The sequence below is a fragment of the Moschus berezovskii genome, chromosome 6, assembly GCF_049115385.1.
Source record: "Moschus berezovskii isolate FMDL1 chromosome 6, NW_MosBer_1.0, whole genome shotgun sequence".
Classification (NCBI taxonomy): Eukaryota; Metazoa; Chordata; class Mammalia; order Artiodactyla; family Moschidae; genus Moschus; species Moschus berezovskii.
In genome coordinates, this window is record NC_142465.1 from 47804372 (window position 1) to 47823844 (window position 19473).

A 19473-nucleotide genomic window follows, 5' to 3' on the forward strand; every position below is an offset into this window, starting at 1 on the left:
TAACTATTATTTGCATAGCAGTATAACAGTGCAAAAAAAGGAGTGAAAAGCACAAATTCTTCTTTTTGTTTTAAATCCCAGGACATGACACTATTTCAAATACTACAGAGGTAGTCTTCAAAGTCTTTGGTCAGTAAGTCTCCAAAGAACAAAACAAAAATTTGATTGAAAAGGAACTTAACCAAAGGATAAATGAAGCAAGACAATAATAATCATATTTCCAGTGCTATTCATAAATATGGAGCTCTTACCACACAGGTGACCAGCCTCATTTAATAGAGGAAGGACATTTCAACAAAAATTTTGCTGGTTGGCAACCTAACAACAATCCTTTTCTAACAACAGCAACAATAAGCAAACTGATTCTCGAAAGAGTATGTCTTTAAGTTTTGGAGTTTAAATTGCTATGTGTAACAAAAAGAGAAGCTTTGGTCAAAATATATGATGAAACACACTTATGAAACAGAAGCCAAGACTCAAGAACAGAACGTAGAATAGGAAAAGGCAAATTTGAAAATACCCAGAAAGAACAATTATACACAGTATCAATAAATATCTTACCTGTTCACAGTAAAAGGTTGTCGAGAAGGCTGCTGCTTTGGCATACATATTATGCTTGGTGAGCTTCTGTTGGGGCTACCTAACCCTGAACTGCTCATGCTATTTGTCCTGCTAGGAATTCCAATGCCCTGACCAACCTGGGAGTGGTTCATCATATTCCTAGGATTCATAGGCAAAATACCCCTGAAAAAGAAGTCCAGTATACTAAATAAGCTCTCTATAATCACTCATTAAAATTTTCTGTAAATAATCAATTGACCTAACCCTTTCAGATATACGTTCAAATTGCATTGTAAATTTTTATTCATTTAATTCTTTTGTCTGGTCATTTGAAAAAAAAAAAAAGCTTTTTGAAAAGGCAAAGTAAACAAACCAACAAGAAAGGGCAAATTATAGAAGAACATATGGTGATAGCAAAGATGAGAGAACTATTGGTGTGACTATCATAAAATACAAACATATTTCACATATATATTTTGAATAATTTCATTCCAAATGTATGTCATTCTATCTTCTTAATACTAATATGCATCATTTTTGTGATCTGCTTTATTTTATTCTCACTAGAACAATGGATGTGTGGTGAAGGAGCAATAAATAGAATCATCTGAGGAGTGTGATTTGAAATTGCACATTCTCCTTTGAGGAAGAAAGTTTGCTTTTTTGAAAAAAGCTCCCCAGGTGGTGATTAATCCTGGATACCCATCCCAGCTGATAACCAGTATGCTAGCTGCAAGATAAAAAAAGCATCTTACACTATACTTATCAATTTGCAATGAAATTAAATGAGCATAGGGTATCAACTTTCTCTTCCTCAGTGAAAGGCACTGAACCAGAAAATCAAATAAATAGTTACTTTATTAAAAAGTTCAAAAGCTTGCTTACTCTACAAAGATACATTTTGAGAAATATTCTGGTCCATCAATATAAATACCTGCTTGGAGATGGAGGCGTGTGAAGTGACATTGTTGGTACCCCTGTTGTTGGCGTGACGTGGCTCGGTAACTGAGTGCCTTGTGATAAGCTGCGATTTAACTGAGGGGTATTGTTGCTCATCCCCCTCATTGGAAGGCCTAGTGCACCTATTAAAAAAATTCAGAAGAAGGAAATTCATTGCCATCAGGAATGAAATTGCTATCCATCTTCTGGAGTTGGTAATTTAAAACATTTAAAAATGACCTAACGTAAAATAATATGCAAATTTTAAATGGAAATATTCAATTCACTCCAAATGGACTCTAATCTGATTTTAACAAAAATGTTTGTCTGAAATTTAATATTATGAATGTTCATATTGTTTCCATTTTTCTATTTTTCTTCATTGCTTTCATCTATCTTCTTTTCATATTTCTATTTTACAAAAAACTATGTCTGCCAATAACAAATTAGATGACTTGTTTCAATAAAAACATTTTGTACAAATAAGCCTTTAAGAAATTTGCAATCTTGTGTTTTTATGTTTTAAATCATAACTGAGTTACACAGACATTTAATCAACACTTTGCTAAAGTAGTTTAAATTTTTATTTGATCCTTTCTAAATGCATTTATGAAATAGTTTATTTACTACTATTTACACGTACATATTTCTCAACATTACAATTTTTATAAACACAATATGTCAGCAACTGTTAAAAACTCAACCTGATATAGCTATGAGACAAGAATGCATAATATTTCAAAAGACTTCAAAGTACAGTGACCTTCTATTTATCTACCATTTATGGGGCCAGATGTGAGGTTAAATGTGTTCAAACATGTGTACTTTTAAAAAACTATTGAGTTTACCACTCAGAAACAAAACATTAAAATAAAAATCAACCAATTGGGATAAATCGTTTCCTGCCTTGTGTTAATATAAAATGACATCAATTATTATTTTCTGAATAATTCAGAAAAATTATCATAGATATTTAATGTCCTAGATGCTTTCCTCCCCTTTTATCCCTCAAAAGTAAGGATGTTCAGCTATCACTTATGTTGTCATCACACCTGCCTATGAATGCCAATATGCCTCCTTTCCTCTATCCTCATATTTTTTGATGCCTTCTGTTTCTAGTCTGTTGTGGAATGGTGTATCAGTCAACCACACTTATTCTGAACTGGAGATTAAATAAAAATGGCAAGATAGAATGAAAGTTAATGAATTTTAGCACGAAGCATTAGACTCCCTCCCCCTCTTTCTGGTCTAACTTTCAGTTCAGTTCAGTTCAGTCGCTCAGTCGTGTCCGACTCTTTGCGACGTTGGGTTCAAGAATTTCAAAGACCTGAATATTTTGAAACTATAACTTCCAAAAAATTGGAATATACTGTATATGTTCTGAATATTTTCCTTCAAATATCTCTGCAAATTTATCTTCTGGCATAACAGTGTACCACTTTGTAATTTGGGATACCAGTGAATCCCAAAGATTTGGCTGGAATCTGTCAGCTTCAGTACTCAGCTTGTAGCTTAACTGCTTCACAGCTGAATGAAGCCAACAAATCCAATTTAATATAACTACTACATTCTATATATACTTATATTCCATGAAGACCTGAGCTTGATGCCTATTCTTTAAGTCACATACATAAAGGGAACTGAACTGGATTATATGTTGGTTTAGTCATATGTATGTCTGGTCACTACAAGTTTTGTGACCTTGAGAATACCACTAGCTACAGCCACTTCCTCTGAATTTAGGATAAAATAAGGAGGAACAAGGGCTTTCCTGGTAGCTCAGACGGTAAAGCGTCTGCCTACAATGCGGGAGACCCGGGTTTGATCCCTGGGTTGGAAAGATCCCCTGGAGAAGGAAATGGCAACCTACTCCAGTCTTCTCGCCTGGAAAATCCCATGGACCGAGGATCCTGGTAGGCTACAGTCCATGGGTTGCAGAGTCTGACACAACTAAGTGACTTCACTTTCACTTTCAAGGAGGAAAAAGAGATTGAAAACCAGCCTACACAAGATTTCTTCAGAAGTCATAAGTCTTTGCCTTTTCTCAAGCACACTAGCTTTCCTCTAGGCCCTCTATCTAGATGCTTCTCCCATAATGAACCACCAATGTGACACTTTTCACATCACTTTCTAAACAACCATCTATTGAGTGCCTAATGTGTCAAGCACTGTGTGAGCTGCTGGGGATATGGCAGTGAACAAGACAGAAAAAGCTCACATCCTTTTCCCTAAATATGCTGTCCTAAAGTTGGCTATAGCTGCAAATTTCCCACAGGAATGTGTTTCTCACAGTTACTGACCACCAAGAAACATACAATTTTAGAACCTGAAGGAACCTTAGAGGTCACCTAATCCAATGTTCACATTTTACAGATGAGAAACCTGAGCCTCCGATAAGTTAACTGACTTCTCCAAGGTGACTCAAAGACCCAAGATTAGAATTTAGATTTCTTAGCTCCTGGTGTTCTTAATTGGAACCCTATGGGAACCCAATTAAACAGTAAATGAGCACCCTTGTGAGTACTTACTGACTTGTAACACCCTTTATCTATTTTTCTCTTGCTTTCTTTTCCTGAACATGTTTACTTCTCTTCAAACTTTTTCTAAGTCAACGTATCTTCTCTCTCCCCTCCATTTGCTTTCTCATCTTCTCCATATCTGTTAAGTTTTCTTCTCCTCTAGATTTACTTTCCCTTCCTATTTCATTCTCTCTATACCTTCATCATTATAAACAAACATACATGTTCAAAAGAACTGCACCCTTTTGGCTCCTCAGTAAGCTCTTCTAAAGACTCAAGAGATTTGTTTACTTCAACCCTTCATATACTATGCAGTACTAAGAAAATATATAACTTGAGAAATATTGTAGAGACTGAAGATTATCTGACCATTATCAAAATAACTTCTGGAGAAGGAAACAAGAATGGGTAAGATAACTTATTTAATTAATTTTAGATAGGCACACTTAAATTAACCTATAGTGAGGAGAGCAGAGGAAGACAGCATGAAATAAAGAACTCAAAAATTAGCATTTATTTTTTCCTTTAACATTTTGATTTCATGAAAACAGCTAATAAATTCAAATGGTCTGAGCTGCATTTTATTGAGCCAGGTGGGTAGGGGAAGAAAATCAAAAGAAAAGCGAGGAATGCATCAATTTCAAACTGGATCAATAACCCCTGAATACTTAATAACCGAGTTACTTTAAATTCAACTCAATTCTTTAAAACACACAGAATTAATACCACTGACTAGAAACAGATATTTATTTTTAGGAACAAAACACACAGTCATTAAATTTGAGTTGCTTGAGTCAAACTATTAATATTACAATAGAGTAGGGTCAAGGGAGGGAAAATTTTACTTTTACTAGTAAAATTAGAAACATCACAAAAAATCATCTCTGTCCATGAATCTCCAGGCAAGAATATTGGGAGTGGGTAGCCAGTCCCTTCTCCAGGGGATCTTCCCCACCAGGGATCGAACCTGGGTCTCCCGCATTGCAGGCAGATTCTTTATGAACTGAGCCACCAAGGAAGCCCAAAATATTATACTGGAAGACATATAAGCTGAAAGGGGAATAAAATATCCAGCTCATCTAAAAAAAAAAATCTGACATGAAATAACTACAAGTAGAAAATGTTAAATATGTACACATAAGCTTGTGTACTGGAAGGACAGCAGAATTAAATAAAATATATCAAGCACTTAAGAACTATGTAAAGCACTATGCTACTTCATCTCCTTATAAAGTATTATAGAGAAGGTATTTATCCCTTTTTTACACACAAGAAATAAAAGAATGAACTCCTCCCCCCCCCAAAAAAATACCAGTTAAAAAGCAGTTTAAAAAATTATAGAACTGAAGCAAATTTTTCTTTAATCTGACAGAGATAATAAAGTATAACATTGTATTAGAAGAAATACATGAACATATTCTAAGTAGATTCCTATTATTTGGCCGGGTGCTAAACAAAAACCGAACTGAATTCTTTATTGATCATTTTTCAAAAGTTCAAAATATCACCCAAGAAGAAATGTTTCCATGAACTACTTCGATTGCACAAACTGGTTAACAGCATATTCCTTAAACAGTTATGGCATGATATGTCACACTTTATTCAATATTTTGCTAAAAATTAATAACATTAATTACATAAGTAGTAAGAAAAAAGGTAATAGCAACCAAATTCTTGAATACTCATACTTAAATAGAGTCTCCTGAAATCTTTAAAGAGAAGGGAGAAAACTTAATTGATTCAAGAGGTCTTCAAGTATCCCCTTTCCATTCCCAAAGCAACTGGCTCCCTTAACTCACTGTCCTGCCCACACATAAAGGGCAACCATCTTCTTACCTCCTACCTGTCCCCATATCCTCTTACCTCCAACTTGTCCTGCACTTATCCGGTTAATCTTCTCTGTATACTATTTCATTATGCCATTTCCTTCATTAAAATCAAAGAATTTTAGAAAGTCTCCAGAGAGCATCCAATTAAATTACAGATGAAGGTCATTCAACTTAATTTATAGATGAACTAACATTAGGCATTAAGTGACTTGCCCAAGATCACAAACAATGAAGAAAAATACACTGATTCAATTTCTTGTCTCTAATTTCAACTAATCACACTTTCTGTTTCCTTTAGTAGTTGCTAACCTTTGCAACTACTAACTTCTTGGGAAATAGATGGGGAAACAGTCGAAACAGTGTCAGACTTTATTTTTTGGGGGCTCCAAAATCACTGCGGATGCTGATTGCAGCCATGAAATTAAAAGATGCTTACTCCTTGGAAGGAAAGTTATGACCAGCCTAGACAGCATATTAAAAAGCAGAGACATTACTTTGCCAACCAAGGTCCGTCTAGTCAAGGCTATGGTTTTTCCCGTGGTCATGTATGGATGTGAGAGTTGGACTGTGAAGAAAGCTGATCGCCAAAGAATTGATGCTTTTGAACTGTGGTGCTGGAGAAGACTCTTGAGAGTCCCTTGGACTGCAAGGAGATCCAACCAGTCTATTCTATAGGAGATCAATCCTGGGTGTTCATTGGAAGGACTGATGCTAAAGCTGAAACTCCAATACTTTGGCCACCTCATGCGACGAGTTGACTCACTGGAAAAGACTCTGATGCTGGGAGTGATTGGGGGTAGGAGGAGACGGGGACGACAGAGAATGAGGTGGCTGGATGGCATCACCGACTCGATGGACATGAGTTTGAGTGAACTCTGGGAGTTGGTGATGGACAGGGAGGCCTGGTGTGCTGTGGTTCATGGGGTCGCTAAGAGTCGGACACGACTGAGCGACTGAACTGAACTGAACCTTTGCATCATATGGAAAACTTTAATATCTGGGTCCCTGCCCAGAAACTGTGACTTAGTCTGGGTCCAGCAATTCATAGGCGATGGGATTTTTTTAACTCTGTGGGTGTTTCTGGGGGGGGGAGCAGTAAGGGTTGAGAAACACTATTGTATAGTTAAATCCAAACACAGTGTGTTTACTCTTTAAAGTGCTCTGTCAAGACCAAAAACATCCTTCTAGTCTTTATTTTTCCCAGCTTTACTGAGATATAACTGACATAATACTTTTCCAATCAACTGAGTATTTTACTCACCCAATACAAACTCTAGTTTCTAGACACCATATACTTGACTTACACTCTTCTTTATAATTTCCCTAGTCTTCTTCCCAAAATATACCCCCATATTTTTACTCATATCCTTCTCCCCACCTAGAATTCTTTCCCTCCTATTATTCTACAGAGATAAAAGACTATTTATATAAAAAAACCAAAACCCAAACTGCTATGATCAAGGTGTTTACATGCAGTATACGTACAGTGTACTTGGGTGTATACGGAAGGTGCCTCTAACTCAAGACATGAAAGCAGAATGAATTTAGGATCAGAAAATGTTTGCTAGAGATTACTGTACATTAGCTGAATAAAGAAAGAGCCCTAGTCAGGCATTTGGTAGTGGTGCTAGGAGTTGGGGTGGGGTGGAGGGTGATGTAAAAATGTCACAGCAGTTCAATCTGAGAAAACTGCAAGATGTTTGAAAGTGAGGACAAAAGATATATGCCTGGTGGGAGAGTGGGCTTGCTTCTGAGCACTAAAGATACATGAGAGAAGCATGGATGAAGCTAACCTGGCTTCAACATCCTCACCTATGCGAAGCTGCTGTCAGAACCCAGCCACAATTCAGAACAATATTTATTCTGGATCTTCACTGCAGGTGGCACTCTATCTGTGGAATAAACTGTGTCAATTCCCTACAGATATCTTACACTCCTCCTCAACCCAAGTTTGCACAACAGATTAGTGACACGTTTTCACAAAGTAATGCAGGTCTTAAACCTTAGAGATCACCCTTGATCCTTCTCTTCTGTTCATATTCCACATCCCCAAATCGTATCAGCTGTATGTCCAAAATATCCCAAATCTAACCATCTCAGAACATCTCCATCACTAATCCAAGCCACCCTATTTTCTTGCCTGGACTGCTGCAGTAATTGCCCTTTCTTTTTTGCTTATCACTTGGCCCACTTCCACTCAGTCCATTTTCTACACAGCAAGGTGATCTTTTAAAAAGGAAACTGTATCTTAAATTCCCTCCCACTAAGAATAAAATCCAAATTCTTTATCAAACCTTCAAAAGACTCTATGATCTGACATCTGCTACCCATTAACCTTCCACTTTCTTTGTTCATTATACTGGCCCTCTCATTCATCCTTTAACACATGAGGTTCATTCTTACATTGTCATGAATTAAGATATGTTTGCATTCATTGTTATCTGTACCTGAAAAATCTCTTACCCAGATCTTTCCATGGACTTCCACTTCTCAACAGTCTGGTTTGCATTCAAGACTTGTAAACTGTTAATCCCATCCACTCATCCACTAATATGGTAATTTTTATAGTACTTATTACCAGAATATTATTTGTTTACTAAATGTCTGCATGCTTATTCTATGTCTTCCTTCTTTAAAACAAAAGCTCCGTGAAAGAAGGAACTTTGTTATTTGCCACACTCTTCAATCCTGGAATAATTCTTCACTCATGGTATAACACAATAATAAACAACTGCTATCAAAATTTTTTAGTCAGTGGACTCTTGGAGTCTGTGGATTTAACATTTATAGTTTCTACTATGTGTAAATTGCCCTCCAGGGTCATGACATTCAGTAAGTAATATGTGGCACCCAGGTTTCAAAGAAACTCATGTTTGAAAAGTTAAACTTATAAAGTAAGGCAATCCTGGTTCCACTACTATCTTAGGCAAGTCCCTTAACTTTTAATAGGGTTAGTGAATATCTTAAAATAGGGGAGTTAATTTCTGGTTCCTTGTTCATTCCAATCCAGTACACAGCTTCAGGGAGCCCAGGGGTCTTTAAACCCAGACAATGCACCTAAAATATCACACACTAGTATAGAACATCATGTAACTTTAATACAAGATTCCATTCACCAGCTTCTATAGTTACCACTTGATGCACAGCAGTCACACAAACCCTTGAAGGAAATGTTAATTACATATTTATATACAATTATACTATACTAGAACCCATGATCTCACTAGCCCCAAATCCAGCATTTTCTGGGTACTGTTATGTACTACACAATCACTTCCACCCAAATCTGGCAAAATGCACCTTTAAGCAGCTCTGTATCCATTCCAGGAGACACTCCTTCCCTTGTTTAAACTCAGCGAGTCTGAGGTTTGGACCTTCTCCACCTTTTCTACCTCTAATCTCTCTAATCACCAAGAACAAAAACAGACAATAGACCTTCATTTTAATGGCTCAAATTCCTACTGAACTTTGCCCATCTGAATAAACAGTTAATAGTGGTAGTCAGTCCACTTGGGAGGCAAAAGAACTTTGCTGTATCAAGTCCAATGCACAGTTAAAATTAACTGCCATAAGAATAGCATCATCAATCTATTCCTACCTACTTATTCTATCTCCCCATCCTTTATTAAGGTCAGCCCCTCAAGTTTTCTCTTTCTGACTTACTTGTACTACGGAAGCTGTGATCCTCAAGTCCTAAATGGTAGCTGGTGTTCTCTCTGACAAGGTGTATGTTCAAACTACTTTGGCCCTGCTAGGTCTATCTTAACAGAGCCCAGGAATTCAGGCTCTGTTTTATTTTACTTTACTAGTTGTAGCTTCCAGGCCTGTGCAATAGAAAGAAATAACTGTTCCCTGACTCGAGACATTTCAGTTCCAGGTGACCTATGGTTCACTTTTTTATGAGCTAATACCTACAATGTCAGTTAAAAGAATAAGTCATGCATTGAAAACTCTGGTTCTTCATTGCTACAGTAATATAGCCATTTATTATTTTAAACTCTAACAGGAAATATTTGTCATATATGACTTCTTTTTAAATTAATAAGTACCTTAAAATACTTTCCTAATGAAAATAACTTTCCACATTAATCTTTGTAAAACTTTAACTATCAGCACAATCATGTACACAAATTAAGAAGGCAATAAATGTTTATCTTACCAATGAAATAACTATATTCCAAACCTAGTCCAGGCTCTAACTTAGCTCAATTACAATTTCACATTTGCAGGTTAAAAAAATTAGGTCAGATTTTCAAAGTCCATACAGCTGATAATGCTGTAAAATAACTGACACTCTAGTTCATTAAATAATCTTGGCTTCTCAAATTTAACTTTTCCTTTCCATTATCTACTTTCTGCTGTGATAAACTGTGGGCTTTAAAAGGAAAACAACTTAAGTTCCTTGTAGTGATTCTATAGAAATAAAGGGCAACTTTAAAATAACTAGATATTTCCAATATAAGGGTTACCAGAAAAGTGAAAATAGTAGATTTCAAACAAAAACAGTCCAAACAGAACAAAACAGCTAGCTAATAATATTCCCTTAATAATGAGAATGAATATTTGCTGATAAAAAAGCAACATCTTTTTTGTGTAATAAAAGGCTTTGAAAATGTTTTCTACTTAACTAGAGGAAAACTGTTAATACCAGTAAGTGATTAATAATTTTCCTCACTAATTCTGTATTAACAAAAATATGGCTATGAGACAAAAGATGAAGAGAAAAAAATAAGATGGAAATTATATTTTTCTAACAAAATATGCTATTTCCCCCTACTGAATTTCAATATAAAATTGAAGGGTAAAGTGGTATGACAAACTACTCTGATATCTATCAAAATTTGCCTTTTATTGGGAAAGAGTTCAAAATGAAATATATGAGTTTTATTTGAAGTTGGTTAAATGACTTGGTCATCATATTATCTGCTTCAGTTACTCTTATTATTCTGTAATTTTTCATGGCAATTTATATCCCTTTTAACACTCCCCTCCCACTAAAGAGATGAGAAATCAGCAGTCTCTGACATTAGGAGAGATGATATACCTTATTAATATATAAGTTTGAAAAATTAATTTGAAAAATTGGTGAAAATTTTTAATTTAGTTTTAAAAAATTTTTATGACATAATAATAGTTAACATTTATTGAGCGCTTACTATGCGCTAGGCACCGTGCTAAGCACTATAAAAGTTATTACAACACAAAAGAAAATCTTGTATATGGTAAAAGCACTGAACTATGAGTCAAAAACAGAGATTGTATATACCCAGACTGAGCTACAGTAAAGAAGTATTTGCTAAACAAAGAGAGCATTTCACAAACTGCTAGGTATGGGCTTACATTAATAATAAGGCCAAAACACATAAGTAAAACAACCCACTTAACTGGCCAATCAAAAATCCTTTTACTTTCTCTAACTGAAAACAGAGGATGTCTACTTTTGTTTAGCAAATCTTCTCCAATAACTGGCCAGTCAAAAATCCTTTTACTTCCTTCTAATTGAAAACACAGAGGATATCTACTTTTAATTTGTTTAGCAAATCTTCTCCAAAACTACTGCAAAGGAACATACAGATATGAAAGATGCAGAAGTAAATTTTGATCTACCCTATATCCAAATAATTTTGAATTAGAAAGGTCTGAAATAATGAGATTTTGCTAACTAAGTAAAATAAGGAAAACTGAAAATTAAATACCCTTCCTTTTAAATCCAAGAATAAACCCACAAGGGCAGCATTATTCTTTATTTGATAGTTACTTTTTTCTTTAAATAAAGTATCCCAGAATAAATACAAAATTCTTACTTTGTTGCCCGTATAAACTTGCCCCAAACTGAGACAGCTGACCTGATGTAGATGGTGATGCCAGCATCTAGAAACAAATTAATTATATTAGAGCATAAAGAAAGTACACAGAACATTGCATTGACACTTTACATACAACATATCATAGTATGTGAGTCAAATCCACATTTCTTCTCAATCTTCAGAAAAACATAAACATTGCATAGTGAATTCCACGTTAATTAAGAGCATATCACACTGGATGACATCCAACTATGCAAATAAAATCAATTTTTGATCACTATAAAGTGTTTTTTCTCCAAATTACTCTAAATAAACTACGACAGCATCATTACTTTACTTAAAAACAAAAGCAAACTAGGCTAATAAATACATAAAGACAGTACCTCAAGTCAGTCTCTATAAATTTAACTAAAATTACTTGATTCTTAAATAATATATTAAGCTAAGTTCTAAAATCGCTAAGTTCTAAAATCAGTTTATTAAAGTTTATTATTTATTGAAAATGAAACTATCTAAATAGAAAAGCTTTATATTTTATAATAGCTACTGATTTTTATATAGAAATAATGATGTGCATTACGTGGGGAGAAGAATCTAACAGACATACACACACAACCATATACATGGAGACATGGTACAACATCAAAGGACAAACCAAAAATACTTACAAAAATATTTATACGTAGTATATAATGTACATTGTATGTACATGCATGGCATTTGTACACAATGCCCTTCAATCTACTGCATCATCTTTTCCCCCAGAATAAAATTCTTTGAAGACATGTTATTTTCATGGAACATGTCATATTCATTTTCTATTTCCTCATAGAGACTAGCACTGCATGTAGCAGGTGCTATAAAAAAGCCAGATGCTTAAACTAAGTAAATGAAAGTGTGGATGCGTAAGTGTATGTTTGTGTATTCCCTCTGATATTAAGCAACCATCAAAACACCTTAATTAAATAACGTATGAGTCATGTCATCAAAAGGGTTATCATCTAGTGGAAGAACAGAATGAATTAATACAACTGATTATGTTCCAAGGTACAGTGTGGTAAATGCTCTAAAGGAAGTACAAAGCATCACGGGAGGAAATTATTTCTAAAAAAGGGTCGAATACTTTGTAGAGTGTTAACATCTGATGTGGGTACAGATGAGGGGTCTTTCAGGGAAAGAATATGCAGCGAGTGTGATAAAAGCTAGTGACATGATTAGAAAACAAAATACAAGAAACAACAGTGACTGAACAATAGAGTAATTAGAGAAAGGAGATAAGGTCCACCCTATGCACACTGGGGCACAGAAGAATGGGAAATAAAAAGAGTATGATGGGGCCAGACATAAATGGTCTTCTTAAATGCTATGCAAAGATGGCTACTAACTATAGCAATAAAGAGAAAAAATAATTTTTAACACTTTCTTCAGGAGCCACACTGCATGGCATGTAGGATCCTACTTCCTCAAGCAAGGATCAAACACGGGCTCCCTGCTTTGTAAGCCCGGAGTCTTAACCTCTGGCCTGCCAGAGATATCCCAGAAAAAATAATTTAAAGCCAGGAAGTGACATGATCAAACTGTGTGCTTTGGGAAGATAATTCCAATAGCCTAACTGGATGGAATGGTAAGATACTAAGTTAGAACAGAAGTGGGACTAAAAAGGAGTCCGACTGAAATGGTTGAGGTAAAGGGGAAAGGAGGTGGATGGAGACCCATGAGACAGGGAACTATCAGAGGCCACTCTGGTTTTCAGTGAAGAACTGGGTCGACATTGACCACATTAAGAAAGCCAGGAGGAGAAATATTTTAATAGTAGAGGCTTATACAATATACATTTCCTGCTATCTTCATGCTGAAATTCTGAATTGTTTTAATTATTCTGAAATTCAGGGAAGTTTTTATACAACAGTAGTTTTAAACTAATGACACACAGCAGACTCTTCTGGGGTATAGCTAAGTTCACACTAAACACTATATTTAAATACAGCAACACATTTTCTAAAGAAGCATCAAACCTTATAAATATTCCTTCTGAAATCTGAAGGGTAAACAATAAAAACAATTAAACTAAAAGAATATGCATTTTATGCCTGACCAAGTTCTTTTGTTAGGTACAATTATTGTTACTATTACCATATAACCTTAAATATTTTAAGCACATTAAAAGTTTGTTTCCAACTTGCAAGAAAAAGATCAAAGAAAATGTATAATGAAGCTTTATTTGGTGACAGAAGGCCTTAATAATCATGATTTTCTGTTATCATTATAATCTATGTTTATAGATTATAGTAAATCTATGTTTATAGATTATAGTAAAAGAGAATAGTTTCTTCAGGCTCCATATATAAGATGCTGGCCAACATGAACCCATGACTTAGAACGATACATGATGTAAATATTCTAGAATGGACCACTGAAATTTCACTTTTCCCAGAAATGTATATGCTTACTGTGTACATAACTCCAAAGAACGGACATTTTATCTACTTTCTCACAAAGGTTATACATTCACAAGTGAGTCACAGGTATCACTCCTGTCAGCACTGAGAGATAATGTAGAGGAGGAGACACACCATGAAGGTAAAGGAAGAATGGATCCCTGGGCCAAAAATACTGGAGTCAAAGAGCAGCAGGGTGACCCAACTACCAGTGTGACACATTAAATATTATAATTTTCTCTATGTATGAGTACATGAGGAAGGTTAGTAAATGATGCTTTTCAGAAATATGAAAGCAGTTTAATAGTTTACAACCTTACAACCATCCAAGTAACATAAGCATTGATCAGCAGCTGCTGCTGCTGCTGCTGCTAAGTCACTTCAGTCGTGTCCGACTCTGTGTGACCCCATAGACGGAAGCCCACCAGGCTCTCCCGACCCTGGGATTCTCCAGGTAAGAACACTGGAGTGGGTTGCCATCTCCTTCTCCATTGATCAGCTAAACATATATTAAAATGACTTCAAAATGTGTCAAAAATGCAAAAATATAATTTCTTATGAAATCAATCCTATTGGTCCACGTTAGTCGCTTGGTTGTGTCCGACTCTGTGATCCCATGGGCTGTGGCCCACCAGGCTCCTCTGTCAATGGAATTCTCTAGGCAAGAATACCGGAATGGGCAGCCATTTCCTTCTCCAGGGGATCTTTCTGACCCAGGAATTGAACCTGTGCCTCCAGCATTAACAGGCAGATTTTTTGCCACTGAGCAATCACTAGTACCCTAGTTTTATATTCATTTTTGCCTAAGAAGAAAAGTTCATCAAACTAATTCTAGGTAAAATGTCACACAATCAACCAGTAGTTTACTGTGTTCCCAGTCTAAAACCATCATAACAATTATATTCTTCTTCATTTCTCAATCTACAACACACATTTCAGTCAAAAAACAACACTAAAAACCAAGAACAACTAAAGGAAATAGTAATGTAATTCAAGTCATTTCCCTCACTCAACAAAGAGCTCCTTTATCCTTTTGCTCAATATACAGAAAGCCAAGGAAATCAACAAGTTAGAAACTGTGTTCTTAAGTCATTTCCACTGTTACTATATATAATTCTGTAAATCATGACCAAAAAAGTCTAAAATTATTTTGTTTACAAAATGTGTATCTGAAAACTTTATAATAGGCAAATCTGGCTCCTTTGCCTAATGATAGGCAAAACTGCTCCAGCAATCCATAATAACAAAGAAGTGTTAATTATTCTGTCTCCCTCATGCTTCCCTACAGTCACCACCTCTCACAAATATTCCCTCCAATAAATGTACCTTCAGTCACAAAACCTATTTTAAGAAACATTAAAATCAATTTGGTAAAGAAATAATTTTCTCCATAACAAATGACTTCAAAATACAACAAAGTTTTATTAAGTAAAAACTCCATGACCACAAAAGCAATTTAAAAGTGAAATAAATTTTTAAGTGTTCCTTAAAAATCCATTGTACAATAAACTTAAAGGTGTGGTGACAATATAATTCCTAGCATTATCGTTTTTTTCTAGGATAAAAACAGCAAAGATATATGACTGACAATATAATATCTACAAACAGAAAAAGAAACAAAGGTAAAGAAAGTTTTAAATCTAGATAGAATCTTAAAAATATTTTAAAATTAAAAACAATATGGTTAAAAAAATAAGAAACCACTGAAGTCAGAATGAAATCTAGCAAACAAAAAGAAACTATGAGAAAATAATACATTAAAAAGACAGAAAGAATAGGACAAAGGAGGATGTAGGCAGAAAAACAAAACAGTCATTAAGTCATAGGGCCTTGGTAGTTTATGAATCACAAACCAATAACAAATTATGAGTTTACCAGGCATTTCAAGCAATTTTGATTAAAACATTAAGTTTTCAAGAATAACATTTTTTAAAAGTATAATATATGCTGAAATAGTCAATGTAACACATTCCAATCGAACATTTAACACTCAAAATCTTTACTAAAGTAAAAAGTATGGCAATGAACATCTTTATAGTGTGTAAATTTTAGGTCAGAGTCAAAGCACAAATTTATAGAAAGGCATGGTAAAGGCTCTTAATATGCACTGCTAAACTGTTTTCTAAAAAGTTTGTATTGATTATGCTTCCACAGTAAGTTACTTCAATGTTCTCTTTCAGACAATGACTACTCTTCCACTTAAAAGCAAACAAAGAAAAAAATCAAAAATCAACAAAAGACCCTCTCTACCACTATGACAGAATGAAATGGTATTTTCTGACTATGGATTTTTATGATTGTTATTAATGAATAAACATATTGCAATTATTTTTGTAGATATATATCAAAATTTGTTATACCATTTAAGTGTATCATTTTAACTCCCTTTTATAAATAGAACTTTATCTTTAAAATACAGTCTGAAGATTATTTAAATGTCAATGAAATTGAGATTTTAGAACATTCCCTTCAAATGATTTGCTATTAATTCTAATTTCTTTAGAGTCTGATTTATTTACATTTAACTCTATTAGGTTACTGCTGTCATATAAAATTTTGACATATTTACACACATCCAAATTTTCTACTAAAAGTTTTAAAGGTTATTTTGAAAGATTATTAGGTAAACAATCATATCATCTGCAAACAATGTTAACTTTGTTATTTTCAATATCACCTCATTTCCTTCCCTTTCTCTAACAAAGACTCAGTAAGAGCCTACCACCTCCTACACCTTATTGTAAGTTCTAAGAACACAGCAGTAAACTAGAGAGGCAAGGTCCTTGCCTTTGTTAAACGAATTCTACTTCAGGAGACAGGATAACAAATAATTAATAAATATATACATCAGGTAGAGATTGGTGTTATAACTGTTAAAATGCAAGAAAGAAGTTAGAAGGTACAGCAAGAGTAGTACTGATATTATATATAAGACTACTTAGGAAAAGAGTGATCAGAGAGGCTTCTCATGTGAAATATTTCAGCAGGTACATAGATGGAGTGAGAAAAAACTATGTGAAAACTGCAAGCTCCTACCACAGAAACAAATTCAAAGAGCTGGAGAGTCAGCCAGCATGACTCCATATGCAGTGAAATACTAATTATGAAGATGACAACAATAATGGTGATAGACGGTATCCTTATTTTAGACTAGATTTTAACAAACTATCAATTATTAATTGGCCCGAGAGAAATCCTAGTTGCCATAATTGCTATAGGTGAACACAAGTACGAAAGGTAGGAGTTCAAAAGGGTTGCTATTTGTCAAAAGGGGAAGTAGCTTACTCTAACAGGTTTTAAGAGTTACTTTTTTAAAAGTAAGGATGGATAGGTGCTACATTTTATATGTCTTTACAGCACATATTAAAAGAAGGAAAAGAGGGTTCCCACAAGTTTGTGCTTCCAAAATGCTTATGCTTAAGTAAGTTATCAAATGAGTACAACAAAGACTTAGATTAGAAAATGGGAGCAACTTATTACATTTACTACAGATATATTTTTAAAGAAAACCCTAAATTGCTTAGATTATATTGTCCCCAAAGAGTTGTCTATTATGTCTTATATGAATATTTTTTCATTTTCTGTAAGTTCCCCCCGTCAGAACTGCCCAAAGTCTCAGAGCAGCACTAAGATTCAAAAATGGGGTCGCAAAGAGTCGGACACGACTGAGTGATTGAACTGAACTGAAGATTCAAAAAAGGGAAAGGGAAAAATCAAGTTCACATCTGCCTATGATTTACTTAATCTTGTGAAAACATTTAAGTAATGTGTCTGCGATATTTATAAAATTACTTTTATACCTTAAAACCAGGAAACTGAGCATTCTATAAAAGGACACATAACACGTGTTACAGGCATCTCTTGAAATAAAAGATCTTGGAAAAGATGAAGTAGTTCTAAAGAAATATTTAGCAATTTAATCAGCACACAATCTTACAAAGAACAGTTTCCCAAATACTTCTACAATCATGCATATGATGAAGAAACAAGTTTCATGTTCTACAGTTAGGGCAGATAGGAGTCAGTTAGGTTTTGGGGGTCTTTTTGCTTCTGAGATTTTTTTGGATAGTTGGATTAAAGATTCACTCAACTACAGACCAGTTTTCCTTTATCATAAATTACAATTAAAAATTATTTTCTCACCAGGGAGAAAAAAAATTACAAAAATATCCCAGTTATTATGTTCAATTTTTTTCTCTTCAAAAGCCTTATAAAGCACAAAATAATAATTATCTGCAGATGATATATACTACTACTGAAAAAAATTGAAAAGAATTAAATGGGCTGTCATAATTATTCATATCAGCATCCACATTTAATATTTACAATTTGGTCTTCTTTAAGTTTTGCATATAGCTATTTATCCAGTCCTTAAAACCACCCATGAGTCATGTAGGAGTTTATAGATGAGAAAACTCAGACACACAGAGACTGAGTAACTTGCCTAAGGACACAGCTAATAAACCACGTGACGGAGATATAAATTCATAATAAAGCAGAATTTCCAGAGTCCGTAGTCTCAATAAAAAAATAATAAAAGAGTTTTTCCAGGTAGCTGGTTATAAAATAAATACATATACATGCCAACTATTCCATATATCAGTAAAAAGCAATTAGAAAAATGAAAACGGCTACCATAAAACCCTACTTACTAAAGGGCATAAAGAACAGAAATAAAAGAAACACATACTTCTGAAATAAGGTAAATACCAGTATAAATGTGTAACTGTCAAAAACATTTTTGTGAAGGATGTGAAAGATCTTACTTAAAGACGTGAAAATTGCCTATAAAGATACAGCAATTCAACTATGTTGCAGTTCTTCCACAGAATCATAATGATAAACAGAACAAGAGTTTAGGAACAGGCCAAACACATTAGATTTTAGTATATATTAAGGGCGAATTCCAATTAGCCTAAATGAATAGTCTAACTCAGGGGTGAGCAATTTACTGAATGCAGGCCAAATCCAGTATAGTGCTTATATTTGTAGGATGCATAAATTAAGAATGGTTTTCCATGTTTTAAATGGTTATATAAATACCTACATATTATCCTTTATTTAGCCTCTAGGAGAAGGAACTGGCAATCCACTCCAGTATTCTTGCCTGGAGAATCCCATGGACAGAGGAGCCTGGTGGGGTGCTGTTCACAAGGTCGCACAGAGTCGGGCACGACTGAAGCGACTTAGCATGCATGCACACATGCACTGGAGAAGGAAATGGCAACCCACTCCAGTATTCTTGCCTGGAGAATTTCAGGGACAGAGGAGTCTGGTGGGCTGCCATCTATGGGGTTGCACAAAGTTGGACATGACTGAAGCGACTTAGCAGCAGCAGCAGGCCCACAAAGCCTAAAATATTTACTATCTGGCTCTTTAT

General features: G+C 34.7%; 1 protein-coding gene across 9 annotated transcripts in view; it reads right to left on the reverse strand.

Annotated features, from left to right (window-relative positions):
* CNOT2 (CCR4-NOT transcription complex subunit 2) overlaps positions 1-19473 on the reverse strand; it is a 121635-nt gene that overhangs the window by 19921 nt on the left and 82241 nt on the right. For 8 of the 9 annotated variants that reach the window (XM_055396238.2, XM_055396231.2, XM_055396235.2 and 5 more), the window contains 3 exons: positions 11653-11719; positions 1496-1643; positions 562-744 (listed from right to left, as the gene is read on the reverse strand). In XM_055396238.2, coding sequence (XP_055252213.1) covers positions 562-744; positions 1496-1643; positions 11653-11719 — 398 coding nt within the window. The remainder of the gene's footprint in view (positions 1-561; positions 745-1495; positions 1644-11652; positions 11720-19473) is intronic. The other variant, XM_055396239.2, reaches the window with a different exon arrangement.